The sequence below is a fragment of the Chinchilla lanigera genome, unplaced genomic scaffold (genome assembly GCF_000276665.1).
Source record: "Chinchilla lanigera isolate Chin_1 unplaced genomic scaffold, ChiLan1.0 scaffold00051, whole genome shotgun sequence".
Lineage (NCBI taxonomy): Eukaryota > Metazoa > Chordata > Mammalia > Rodentia > Chinchillidae > Chinchilla > Chinchilla lanigera.
The window spans coordinates 10,185,668-10,198,714 of NW_004955452.1; the positions used below are offsets into that span (position 1 = coordinate 10,185,668).

General features: G+C 54.1%; 1 protein-coding gene across 1 annotated transcript in view; it reads right to left on the bottom strand.

Annotated features, from left to right (window-relative positions):
• Nucleotides 1-6,408: 6,408 nt before the first annotated feature.
• Spocd1 (SPOC domain containing 1) overlaps nucleotides 6,409-13,047 on the bottom strand; it is a 22,839-nt gene continuing 16,200 nt past the window's right edge. The window contains exons 2-8 of the mRNA XM_013519461.1: nucleotides 12,157-12,279; nucleotides 9,934-10,045; nucleotides 9,678-9,822; nucleotides 9,246-9,381; nucleotides 8,650-8,739; nucleotides 8,208-8,394; nucleotides 6,409-7,098 (exon numbers count right to left, since the gene is read on the bottom strand). Of these exons, the coding sequence (XP_013374915.1) occupies nucleotides 6,425-7,098; nucleotides 8,208-8,394; nucleotides 8,650-8,739; nucleotides 9,246-9,381; nucleotides 9,678-9,822; nucleotides 9,934-10,045; nucleotides 12,157-12,279 (1,467 nt within the window). The 3' untranslated portion in view covers nucleotides 6,409-6,424. The remainder of the gene's footprint in view (nucleotides 7,099-8,207; nucleotides 8,395-8,649; nucleotides 8,740-9,245; nucleotides 9,382-9,677; nucleotides 9,823-9,933; nucleotides 10,046-12,156; nucleotides 12,280-13,047) is intronic.

Here is a 13,047-nt window from a genome sequence, read left to right on the forward strand (position 1 = left end):
CAGGGTAAGAGCGTGTGTAAGTGTTAGCTATTATTATCTACCATCCTGGGATTTGGCATTTTTCCCTTCAGCAGCAGAAGCATTTTCTTTTTCATTTTGAGAAACTGAGGAAGAAGTAGGGTCTGGGCACAGCCCTCCCCCCGCCCCCCCCTCTAAGCCCAGACCCCCTCTTCTGCCTTCCCAGCAGCTGTAACCCAAGACCAGGATCCAGGAGGTCAGCCAAGCCAGGCCACTGGAGGGAAGGGAATGATTTGTCCACGTCCTTACTGGTTGAATAAATGAATAGCAAAGAGTAAAGGAGTAAAAATCAAACCGAAGCTGGGTGGACTGAGCAGGATAGCCTGACGGGCAGATGTTGTGACTGTGGGACCTTCCAACTGATCTCCCTGACCATTCTTCCTTGCTAGCTGTTTTCATTAGATGGTGGGAGGTGGCAGTGAGGCTGGCCAAATTCTCTCCAAGTTCCTCCTGAACAAGGGAATGGCTCATCCTCGTGAGATTAGAGGGAGAGTGTCCACCTGTGTCCTAGGGCCTTTTGTGTCCCAGGTGCGTCTGCATGAGGGGAAGTGTTTCTGAGTGTTCTAACACAGAACCTCCTCCTTGTCTGAGTGAGGGGCCCTGGGGCAAGCCCCGTCCTGGTCTGGGGCAGGGGGTCAGGAGCTGTTGGTAAGCCTCATTACCTCCTAATTTACACACCCGCCCCCTCTGGCAAAGCCAGGCCTTGGTGTGCCTGCCCGCCTGTCAGCCTTTGGGTTAGCGGTGATGGAGAGCTCTCTTGGGGCCTGCCAGCCTCCACCATCTGGCCCGGCTGGTGCTGGGGGAGGTGGAGGGGCCTGTCAAAGGACGCTATGGCTGTGTGGGCAGGTGGGAGTGTAGGTGTGTGCGATGGTGTATGCTGAGCCTGTGGCCCGTCTAGGTGGGCTACAAGTGGCATTCATATGTTTGTATTCATGATTGTCTATGTTTATGTGTCTGCGTGACTGTGTCCTGTGGTCTGGAGTCTCTGAGTATGATGCTGTGTACCCCAGATTGGGGGTCTTTGGTCTGAGGGTTTTCCGTGGGAGGCTCTGAGTGGAGGCAGGGGGGTTCTGTGAATTCTTGGCTCAGCTCTCAGGAGAAATTAACCTTCAGGTTGCTTTCTATAGAGGGGCCAGAAGTCCCTATTTGGGAAACCAAGTCAGCTGAGAAGTCCTAAAGCATCCTTGACTGTCCCCAAGCCCTACCCCTGGAGGTGAACTCTGGTTTCAGGCATCATCAGAACTCCTGGGTTTCCCAGGGAACAGCCCCTCACCTGCCCCAGCACTAGGACAAGACGGATACAAAACCACTGTGAAGTACAGTCAGTCACCCAGCCATGGACACTAGCACAGCATCATGCATGAATCAGAGACCCACATGTGTAATCACAGACCCACATACACATACACCCACGCATACACATTCTCATGCATGCATCACGACATACACACATCCAAGTGGCCACACATTTAAACGGCACACAAATGCTTACACAAGGAACATACCCAAGCATTGATAAAACACATTCTTGGACAAGGACACACATACCTACTCACATACATGCAGACATGCTTGCATATGTGTTCACACACATGCTATCCCTTTCATGTCTCTTCCTGTCCTCCCTTCAGCTGCCTCAGGCTAGTGTTCTGCTGTATTCTTCACCCGCTACAGAGGACCCTTTGAAAGGTAAGCATCAAAGAAGGGCGAATGTCATAAGCACACCTGCCTTTGAGCCCTTGGTATGAAGCGGTGTGTGCCTACACAATGGCACACATCCGCTCTCAGTCTATCTCAGCTTGTGCATGTGACACTATGAGTCTGGCAGTCTATGGGGCTCTAGCTTTGTGTAAAATGGGACCGTCTCTTTGTGACACTGTGGATATTTTTCTGTGCATGTCTGTGCATATTTCTGGAAGGATTTATGTGTGTCTATACCCATGTGTGTGAATTTGTGACAGTGGGGGACTTCCATATCTGTGTAACTAACTGCATCTTGTGGGCTACTTCGCTGTGTGCTTGTGTACGCATGTTTAAGTGTGTATTTGCATATCTGTGCATGTCCCACGTGTACACGGCTCTGTGGCCCAGGCTCTACATGCTGGTCTGGCCGGCTCTACCACTAGGGTGGGGCCAGGTGAGACCAGACTGAATCCCCTAGCCGTTGACAGTTGTATTTACAGAGCTCCGAGTAGGACATAATTGCTTCTATTAATCTTTCTCTGGTTGTTAATTGCTCACTTATCGGGTTGTGTATTATGCCGACTGTTGCTCTTAATTCTCCTCCATAGCTGTAGGTGTTTGCTGCCTTATTAACTGTTAATCGGCGCGGCTAGGGATAGAGACTTAATTGGCCCCCAGAGTGGGACACAGGCAGGCCAACCGGGCACTGCTAGACTCTCAGCCCGTCCCTGGAACTCTCACCTGTGGAGCACAGGTGGCTGCAGGAAGGGGCTGGCCTACTGCCAGCAGACAGCATTCCTACGTACAGCAGTTCAGGTGACAACTACAAGGTATGGGCCCTTATACAGTCCCACCTCCTCCCAGGAGCCAATGGAGCAATCAGAACCCAGCTCCAATACCCCCTGTCCATCACCCACAATCTTCTACCAGGGTAGAAGCCAGTCTCATTTATTTTAATTATCCAAACCTGACAACACCACCACCATATAACGGAACTATTTTTGCCTTTTACCACTTCTGCCTCCCCTGTGACCCTAGCAATCAGGGCTCTTAAGGTTACAGAGACAGTGGCAGAAAGGAGGACAGGGAGGAGCCGCCACTAAAGCAGGAAGAGCAGAAGTTAGACCCAGTAAGAACTTCCCAGCCTTTGAGGAGGCTATTTGGAGCAGCTGGAGTCCAAATAAGCGACCAGGAGGAAGTTCTTTGGCTCCCTCTCAGCCACACTTCTGCTTGCACAGTCCCGAGAACGGGGGACTCACTCCCTCCACTGCACTGCTATGCTGCAGCAGTGAGAAGGTTCTTCACACTGAGTTTACCCCCCTTATATGTTGTAGCAGAGAAGCTTCAAGGGTCCACAGTGGGGAAACTGAGGACCAGAAAGGGCAAGGAAGTGACCCCAGGCTTCCCCAGTACTCTTTGGCAAAGACTCAGACTTGCTACAAAGTTTCTGCTCTCTGCCTTTCCCAGGGCCCTGTTCTCTCCTAAATATCTCACTCCTGGAGGGGATTTTCTCAGCTCCCACCACTCACCTGTCACAGGGTTTCTGGGAACAGCGGGCTCATGAAAGAGACAAGGCTGGGGGTGTGAGCAAGCGGTGGCCGCAGCAGTGGTGGCGGCAGCAGTGGTGGTAGTGGTGGGGTCCAAGGTGAACCAACCTGGCTTCCAGGCTCCCAGAAGGACAAACAGGCAAACTAAGATTCCTCATTCTGTGCCTGGAATGCGGTCTTCCCTGACATTTGCTACTTAGGGTTTTTTTTTTTTTTTTTTTTTTGGTACTGGGAATCGAACTCAGGACCTTGTGCTTGCTAGGCAGGTGCTTGTGCCAATGAGCTATATCCTCACCCCTTCTCTGACATTTGAAAGTTGTTCCTGGTGTCTGCTTGTCCTGTCTGGAGCTGCAAAGGAAGGTGATTTGCTTTCACTGGGTTCAGAGAGGAGCTGGGCTGTACAAGAGAGGGAGAGGGGAAGCAACCATTGAGGGCCAGAGACAGCAATAAGCATGTGTAAAAGTGGCATCCCATTTAACCCATACATAACGTAGTTAGGGATTTGTGTCCCCGCTAACAGAGCAGGAAAATTAACCACAGGGAGGGGCGCTTACTCAAAGCGAGAGTCAAGAAAGGGCAGAATTGGGGTTTCCTCAAGACGGAATTATTTAGGGAGCTGAATTTCTGATAGGGATCCCTGAGCAAATTCATGCTAATGGTTCAATAAGAGAACTTGGAGGGGTTGGGGATTTAGCTCAGCGGCACAGCGCCTGCCTGGCAAGCGCAAGGTCGTGAGTTCGATTCCCAGTACCGGGGGAAAAAAAAAAAAAAGAGAGAGAACTTGGAGATCAGGAGCTGGCGGTCACTGTCATAGCTCACCCACCTACCCCAAATGTGGGAACACAGAGTAGTAAAACACTCACGCATGCGCAGTACACATGACCATCAGGCGGGATGAGAGCAAAGGGAACTATCAGGGATAGTTGCCCAAACAAGTTCCGGCCCCGCCTCTATGTTAATGACATGCAGATATATGTAAATTTTCACAAGCAACAGCTCAAACCTTTGAGATCAATGGGGTGACACAGGAGCAGTTGCCATGGAAATCCAAAAGCGACCCCGCAACCAGCGGGCGCAAAGACCCAGGGTTCCTCGCTCTGGCGCCCAGAGCATCACGGAGTGGAAGAGGGTGTGAACCGGAAGGACCCCCAGAGGCTGCGTCCAGCCAGGGGACGCTGACACCGCGGGGGCAGTAGCAGCAGGAGCGCAGCGTCACCATTCTGGCCGGCCGGCTGCGCCTTCTACTAAACCCTTCCGGTAGCTGGAGACTCCAGCTCCGGCCTAGCAACGTGAGCCCCGCCTAGGGTTGCATAGCAACGTCCCTGGAGCCTAGCAACCGCCGGCCACGCCCCCTAGCAACGTCACGCCTAAACTGCGCTCCGGGTCCTTTCCAAAAGAGAACGGCGAGGGGCTTATGGACGAAAGCCAAAATGAAAGTAGGGGGCGTGTGGCTCAGCTCCCACTTCTAGGCAGACGGCAGGATTTCGAGGTCCACCCAGAGCCGTTTCCCCGAGAACGAGGAATTAAAGGGCTGCATTAGCATCCCCATTTACAGACGGGCAAACTGAAGCTCTGGAAGGAAGGCCCTCCCCAGAGGCCACAGTTTGGTCTTCCCTGTGTGCCCCGGGAGGGAGCAGGGAGCAAGTGCTCCCCTGTCTCTCCGGGAGCAACCCCCAGCCTGAGGAGAGGGATACACTGCCGTCTTCCAGCGCCGACTGCGGTAGGAAAACCACCCAAGTTGCGGACTCCGAATCAAGCTGCCGGTTTGCATAGTAATTTGCGTCATTTGCATACAGCGCAGAGGCTGTGGTGTTCTCTTGCCCCTCCAAGCCAGACAAGCTCCCGAAGGAGCTCCTGCTCGCTTCCCGGGTTCACTCAACCAGCTCCTTCTCCCTGCCCGCGCCTGCACTCCATCCTCACCGGTCGGCCAGCTCTTCCTAAATTCTCTCACCCCGCCCCCAGCTCGGCCTCGGTCCTGCCAGCCCCGACCTCCATCCCAAGGCTGAGGGCCCCCTCTGCTGTCAGCTGCGAGTAGGGCAGCGCAGAGCACGTGGCGCAGGGAAGAGGGGGCTCCCATAGACAGCCGTCACCCTCTCAGTCCACCGGGGTTTAGAGCGAAGCCCACACACGGGCGGACTTGGAGAAAGGGAGAGCAGAGGGGAACTCCTCCGGGGTCTGGGGTGAAGAGTGGTGTCCTGCCAGGGTTCTTGCCCCTTCGCCGGGCCAGCTTCCTCGCCCTGGGCTGCCTAGCCAGGCGCAGCTCACCCTCAGCTCAGGCCCCAGACCGAGCTCTCTGGAGGGGACTGCCACCTTGAGACGCCTTACAATTACAGCGTCTGCGAGGAGCTCGCCCAGGCCAAGGCCAAGCAGCACCTTCCCACACTTTCATGCAGCTCACAGACCTCTCAGGAAACCCAAGCTGCGAAGCACTACTAGGAAACCACAAGCAGCACCTTCCCACACTAGCATCAGCCTCCGAACCCGAGGCCTAGACTGTGCCTTTCTCCAGTACCTTTCTGGGAGCTGACAAGAGCTGCAACTGAGATCTACCCCAGACATGCGACCTGACAGGCATGGACACCCGCACTGCACACACAGGGTGACGTCTTGTGCTATCTTCCCGTTGATGGGTGTGTGTGTGTGTGTGTGGGGGGGGTCCTGGTACTGGGAAGTTTAAAAAGTATTGCACCTTTCCTTCTGTTCGCTCCCTAGCAATCTCTAGGTGCTGGTGCCCCTTCAAAAGCCTACACCCTCTTCTCTCCTCTCCACAGCCTGGTCCTGCCTACTTTCCTATCACTTATCCTTCCCCTTAGTTCAGAATATTTGGAAAATGCTTCCAGATGCCTCCATGGCAATAGCTGTGCTCTGGAGCAGTGATGGTTCGGGACCAGTGGCTGGTAAGGTCGCACATCTGTACACAGAATAATTCCCAGAGACACCCTAAACCATTTGGCTGGGACTACAGTCTCCTATCAGCCAGCAGATGCAACCCTAGCTTTGCCAAATTCTTTATTAAACTAAAAACCAACACCAAACAGACTAATGAACAGGAAACAAACAGGGCAGACAGGGAAAGCTGACCCTCCCCTCCCTTCACCAGCTCCTTCTACCCACTTCTCTCCCTGGTTCAGCTTTAGAAAAGGAAGCAAAGCCTCTGTTCTAATGGGTAACCAGGGTCAGTCCTTTTTAGGAAAGAAACACTTAGCGCCAACTGTAGGGCCTAAGGAGGGGGGAGGGGCTGAGCCAGGGATCTCTGGAGCTGTGGGGGGCCGGCAGCACCCGCAGTAAGTCTCTGGGGCTGAAGGGAGCTGAGGAAATGCAGAAGGGGGTGGGAGAGGGGGATCCTGGCCTGAGGGGCTCAGTGAAGCTTGGAGTTGGTGACTAATGGTCACCAGGGACTTGAGGTTCTGGACTAGGACTTGGTAGGGGCAAGAGGCCCTGTGGATATGCTGGCCGTAACCAAAGCTGTTGGCAGCTGGCACTGCTAAATGGGGATGTTGGGGCTGGCAGCCTGGTTTTGGGGACTGTTTCCCTCGGCCATGACACTGCCAGGTTTTAGCCTCTGCCCATGGTTTCCCCCGGCCTCTGGGGGGAAAGGAGGTAGGCTGTCTTCGAGATAGGCTGTCTTTGTCCTGGCTCTGCTGCAGGGCACCCTCTGGGGGAAGAGGGCCTTTTAGGGCCACATCTGGCTTCCTGTCCTCTGGCTGGTAGAATCTGATCTCCACTTTCTCCTTGAAGGACACTCTCTTTCGAACCTTCCCCGACACTGTGCTAGACACGGCTGTGTTTTGAAGCCCTTCTTTGGGGAGTAGCACAGCCAGCAGCAGGCTCGAGTGTGTGATTTCCAGACCTAAGGAAAGAAAGAGGGAGAGACCCATGGACTGGTGGGAAGACCCCGAAGCTGCGTTGTATCTGACACAGTCTGGAATTTAGATCCCAAGCAGAGCTTCCTGGCAGTGAGCAGGGACCCATGGGAGGCTGGGAAGGAAAGTGGGAGGGTGAGCGTGTGTAGGAAGCGTTAGTCTCGGCGAGATCAAGGTTCTAGCTGACGGTGTTGTGTGGAGGGACTGACTCCAAGGCTCTGTGACTCAAAGTCTTCCTTGTTGTTGAAGGACATGCGGGCCAGAAAGGCCAAGCAATTTGTACCGAACAGGTAGAATCTACCCCTGGAGTCCCCAGCCCTCTCCCCAGGTGCCTTCCCTGGAGTAAACACTACACAGAGGCCAGGCCTGGCCCAGTACGGCTCTGGTGAAGCACCTGTCCGTCCTGTTGTTGGTGACATTTTCAATTTGTGGGTCCCATCTTGGTTTAGCTGCCCCTGGGTCAAATGTAGCTGTCCTAAAGCTTCTACTTGGCAGTGTCTAACTGGGAGGCAGTGTAGTGGGGTGCTCAGGAGCCAGCTTCTGGAGCCAGGCTGCCTGAGTGTGAGCCTGGCTCTGCTACTGACTGGCTGGGTGACTCTGGGCAGTTTTCTCCTCTGTGAAATAGAGAATCCAAGAGCACTACTGTGAGAGAGCTATTCCAAAACTGTAAGAGCACATCTAGGTAAAGGGCTGTGGGTCCCCATGCTCAGCATGTGTGGGGCCCATGGTTCAATGCCCAGCACTGAAATAGGAGGAGAAAGAGAGAAAGGAAAAGATGACGACTTCCTCTAGGTAAAGCTTTTAGAACGACGGCTGGCACATCAAGTATCAAGTAGCAGTCAGGTATCAGCTATTATTATTTTGGCAGAGCTAAGGATCAAACCCAGGATCACAGGCACACACACCAGGCAAGCGCTCTGCACTAAGCCACACCCCTAGCCTGAGCTCCTCCTGTTCTCTTTGTCCCATCCGCACGTGGCAGGCATTCCCCTCTGAGACGTGCCTGTCTCTGTTGAGGCACAGATGACTGTGTCAACAGCACCCTCTGCTCACCAAGCCAGGGGAGGCAGGTGTGCTGTGGGCACTGGGCACTCACCTGGACCGCCCAGAAGGCGCAGTCTGGCGGGCAGCGGCTGGAAGGCGGGCAGGGGCAGCAGGACCACCCCCACATGCTGCACGGAGGTCAGTACATGGCACTGCTTGTTGTTGAGGTAGGAGTAGAGCAAGCGGCAGTTCTGGGTATCCCGAGTGCCCAGGGGACACAGTCTGACCACGGAGACGTCCTGCAGGTGCAGGAGAACAGCTGAGGAGCAATGGTCCTCTTTGTCTGCAGACATCTAAACCGCCGAGAACTGTCCCCATTTCCCAGGGGAGGAAGCAGACGGACCTGCCCAGGGTCACTTAGTGGGTCTGCAGTCACACTAGGAACTAGACCTGGATTTCCCAAACCAGGCTTCTGCACCAGAGATTGAGAGGGATGGAGTGAGGGGGGAGGACAAGGGGCCAGGTGAAGAGGGTGCCCAGCAGTGGGCGTTTACCTTGGCCTCAGCTGGAGAAATGCTGGTCAGAAGGTCCCAGACAGTGTTAGGGGGGATGCAGCCCGCTGAGCGAATCACCTCGGGCAGAGCCTGGGGGTGGGTGAGATGGCCTCAGCCCCCAGCTTCCCCTCTTTTTAGGCAGACTCATTCCCAGCCACGTGGAAGGCCGAAGCCTGAAGCGTGGAAGATGGGTAGGCAGTATTGGAACCCTCAGTGGCTGCTATAATTACCCTAGAGGCCCATAACCTGCCCTGCCCAAGTTCCCACAACTTCTCCAAAGCCCCTCACTCCCTCTGCTAACCTGCCACCCTCATCTAACACTTTAGCTGATTATTCTGTCTTTCAACAATAACTTCTCCCCTGGGCCAGAGAGGCACCAGACGTCTCTCCCAGGCCCTTCCTGCCTTAAAGTGATTCACCTTCTGTGTCTCCCCAGAAGTGGGGCTGGCATCTTATTTGTCCTGATACCTAGCACAAGGCCAGGCACAGAGAGGGTAGAGTGAGTAACAGAATACATGGGTGAATGAGTAAGTAGCCAGGTGAAGAGCTCACTGGGGAGCATATGAGGGAGCCCCTGGAGAGCAGAGCGGGCAAACCTGGATGAGCCGACAGCTGTGTCCCGAGACCAGCTGAGCCTTGGCCCGGAACCGCTTGATGGAGAACATGTCAAGTGCCCCCTCCCAGGGAGGTGGGGTGGGCAGAGCCTTTGTGGGCCCAGCAGACGTCTGGTACCTAGAGGGAGAGACAGATGGGTTAAGTAGAATGGGTCCTCAGGAGCACCCCGCATCTCCTTCCTTTCCAGAGCAGGTGCCGTGTCCCCACTGCAAGGAACAACATTGGTCCAAGTATGGCCTTGAGCAGGGAGGAATTGGGATGATCTCTTCCTCTGTCTACGTGGGGAAACTGAGGCAGAAAGACTTGCCCACGGCAATATAGGCAAAAAAGCCCACGCTGTGTGTCTGCGGCCCCAGCTTGTGGACTCCCCCACCCACCCTTCAAGGTTGCCACCTCCCGGCTCCAGCTCACACCTATTCTGGGGTTCCGTGGGCCGTGTCTCCCTGGCTCTGGGCATCTCTGGAGAAGGCACAGGAGCTGGGCTTGGGGCTCTCTGGGAGACACTGACCCTGCTGCTCCTGGAGGCTCTGGAGAAGCCTGGCAGCTCACTCAGAGACTCTGCGAGCAACAGAGGCAGGAGCTGAAAGAGGCATGCAGAGGCGGAAGCCACCCCAGCGCTGAGAGCCCCGGCTTGAAGCAGGGTCCCTCCTGCACCCCTGCAGCCCCCACCTGCACAAATGTGGCAGTCGGGGTCCAGGAAGTAGTGATCATGCTGTCCTGTGATGTCCCCCAGCAGGGCAGGCAGGGCCTGCAGGCTGCAGTCTCCGGACACCGCAGGTCCCTGCAAGGCAGAGGAGCAGAAAAGGACAAATAAGAAGGAGGCTGGGGAAATCAGTGAGGGGGGCCTCCATGGCTAGGCAGCCTCAGGATGTGGTTTATTTTCTTTTCTTAAATAACATTTCTACCACAAAATACTATGAACTTGTAAAAAACAATTGGAAAATACAAAAAAATTGAAAAAAATCACCTCTTGTCACACCATTGAGACAATAGTTGATGTTCCTTTATGACAGCTCCTCTAAGCACAGGATTGGGAAGGGATCCTTATGGCAGAATAGCTGGGGTCAAATATTCAACTTTAGTCCATTAACTGTGGCAGAGGCCTTTGCCACATTATCCAGCCCCTGGCGGCAGTGCTGATGGTGCGGGCTGTAGTGTACATGTCACTTCTATCACCTCTGGGTCATTTCTGGGTTTTCACTATTATCACTAACACAGACATCTTGGCACAGAAAATATTTTCCTAAATTTTACATCATTTCCTTGAGTTCTCAGAAGTTCTCAGAAGCAGATGACAGAATCAGGGAGAATGATCATTTTAAAGACCCCTGATAGTCACGCATGGTGATGTGCACCTGTAATCCCAGCACCCTGGGAGGCTGAGGCAGGAGGAGGATTGATAGTTCAAGCCCAGCCTGGGCAATCTAACAACTTAGTGAAACCCTGCCTCAAAAAATAAAAACAGGGGAAAGAAAAAAAACCAGGGCTTGGAGATGAGCTCAATGCAAAAGCCCTGGGTTCAATCCCTAGTACCCCTGTCCCAACACACACACACACACACACACACACACACACTCCATGTCTGGTGCCAAGTCACTTTTTCCCTCATAACGGAAAGAGCTGTAAGCACACACACATGCAAATGCTGTTTTAGAAAGGTTTAAGAGGATTCTGAAACTCTAGCCTCGCCTTGTTTTTTTTGTTTGTTTGTTTTTTGTTTTTTGTTTTTTTTTTTCCTCCGGTACCGGGAACCGAACTCACAACCTTGCGCTTGCCAGGCAGGCGCTTTGCCGTTGAGCTAAATCCCCAGCCCCTAGCCTCGCCTTGTAACCACCTCAAGAGCAGCGCCACAGCGCAGGCTGTGGAGCAGGAGGCCCAGGTTCAGATCTCAGCTCTAGCACCGCGCACCGCCTGACCCCGGGGCCAACAGCTTCCTCACTGAGGAAATGGCGCAGTCGCAGCCCATGTAGATCACTGCGTGGTTTGAATGAGGTGCTGTTGGTAAAAGGGACACACAGCAGGAGTCCAGGCGAGTAAAGATTGTTGCTGTGTGTCACTTTCCCTTCCTTTTGCGCTATCTCCTGTCTTCCGCTTTCCTGGGGCTGAGGGTTTCTCTCGCTGCTCCTTCCTACACTGACACTCCATTAATCAGGAAATTCGACTTGATTGGGGAGCAGCCACACCCACTTAGGGCACTGCTCTGCGCAGGGCGTAATTCTCCTTGGCTTGGATGTCAGGGTGGAAGGTGTGGGAAGCGGGGAGTTTTGTTTATCCACGTTCGCTGCCATTTTTCCAGTGCCCATCACCCAGCAGGTGCTCCATAAATATGAACTGAGTGCACAAATAAGGGTTTGGGGACTGTCTTGCACCCCTTGTTCCTGGATACACAGTTGATTAGAGCCAAGTGACATCTGACCCTGGGAACACCCAAACCAAGCTAGAGTGGGCTTCTTCTGAGAGTGACTGATGTGAACAAAAGGGAAGCTCTAGGTGTCCTGTTCATGGGCCTCCACATCAGGCTCTGTCAAGATGGAGCTGGGGCAGGAAGGCACAGGATGTGCACAGGGGTGGAGCCCATTCCTGGGGGTGAGAGGAGGCCTAGACTCTGGGGCCTCCTCCAGGAGCCAGGGCAAGCTCCGGGAGGCTGTCTGGCCCAACTGGCCTGGGTGCTGGGTGGCTCCTCGCCCAGCCCAGCTCCAACCCACCAAATACACCAAGCTTCTTCCTTACAGCTAGAAAAACTAGTGCACAAAGAAGCTGAGGAGAGACCCAGGCCATGCCCGTCTGGGTCACTGTCCCGCTTTACCACAAGCACAGCCACATACTCAGTGGGGTGAGGAGCAGGGTTCCCGGGCATGGGGCCCACCCAGCACCAGCTCAGGCCCCACTTACCAGGTCTTCCGGGGTCAGCATCTGGTCTGTGTCCCGCAGAATCTCCACCTCGCCCTTGTGGGTCAGTTTGGAGGTCGGAAGCCCACATGGCTCCTTCTGTTGCTGAGCAATGATCTCTAGTCCCTGAGGAGTGCGGCTCAGCAGGGTTAGGGCGGTCTCTGGCCAGCACTAAAGGCCAGGAGCCCCTTTCTCCCTAGAGGACACTCTGCTGGGCTCCTCCCATATCAGCCACCTCCCTGCCTCCACGCATGCCTCTGTTCCTCCTCTCACCTGGAAAGCCAGCCACCCTCAGCCCTGTCTCTCCAGAGATTCAGCTCATTCACCCTTCAGCTCAAAACCTGCCTCCTCCAGGAAGCCTTCCTGGACTTCTGTTTCCCCTGCAAGTCAATTCTCTCTCTGATCCCATCTCCCCCTGTGCCCTGAGCAGGCCGAGGCAGAAAGGAAATTTCCAAGGCCAGCTCTGAGTCCCAGTGGGCTGTTAATAAAGAAGGTATGGCTTTGGGCCAGCACTCAGTGCTTTATGCCTCAGTTTATCTGTTCACTGGTGATTAAATTAAGAGCATTTCATTAAATAGCACATGCAAGCCAGGTGTGGTGGTGAATGTCTGAAATCTCAGCACTTGGGAGGCTGAGGCAGGAGGATTGCCAGAGTTCAAGACCAGCCTGGGCTACAAAATGAGTTCAAGGCCAGCTTGAACTGCACAGTGAGACCCTGTCTCAAAAAAGACAAATAAGTAAGTGAATACAAATAAACAAGTAAATAGCACATACAGAGGGCCTGGCCTAGACTGAGGCCCATGGTAAATGCTGGCTGTGATTCTCATTGTTGATCAGTGTCATCCTGCCTGAAATGTTTCTCAAAGCCTCGCCTCTCCTTTTCTAACAATCTTC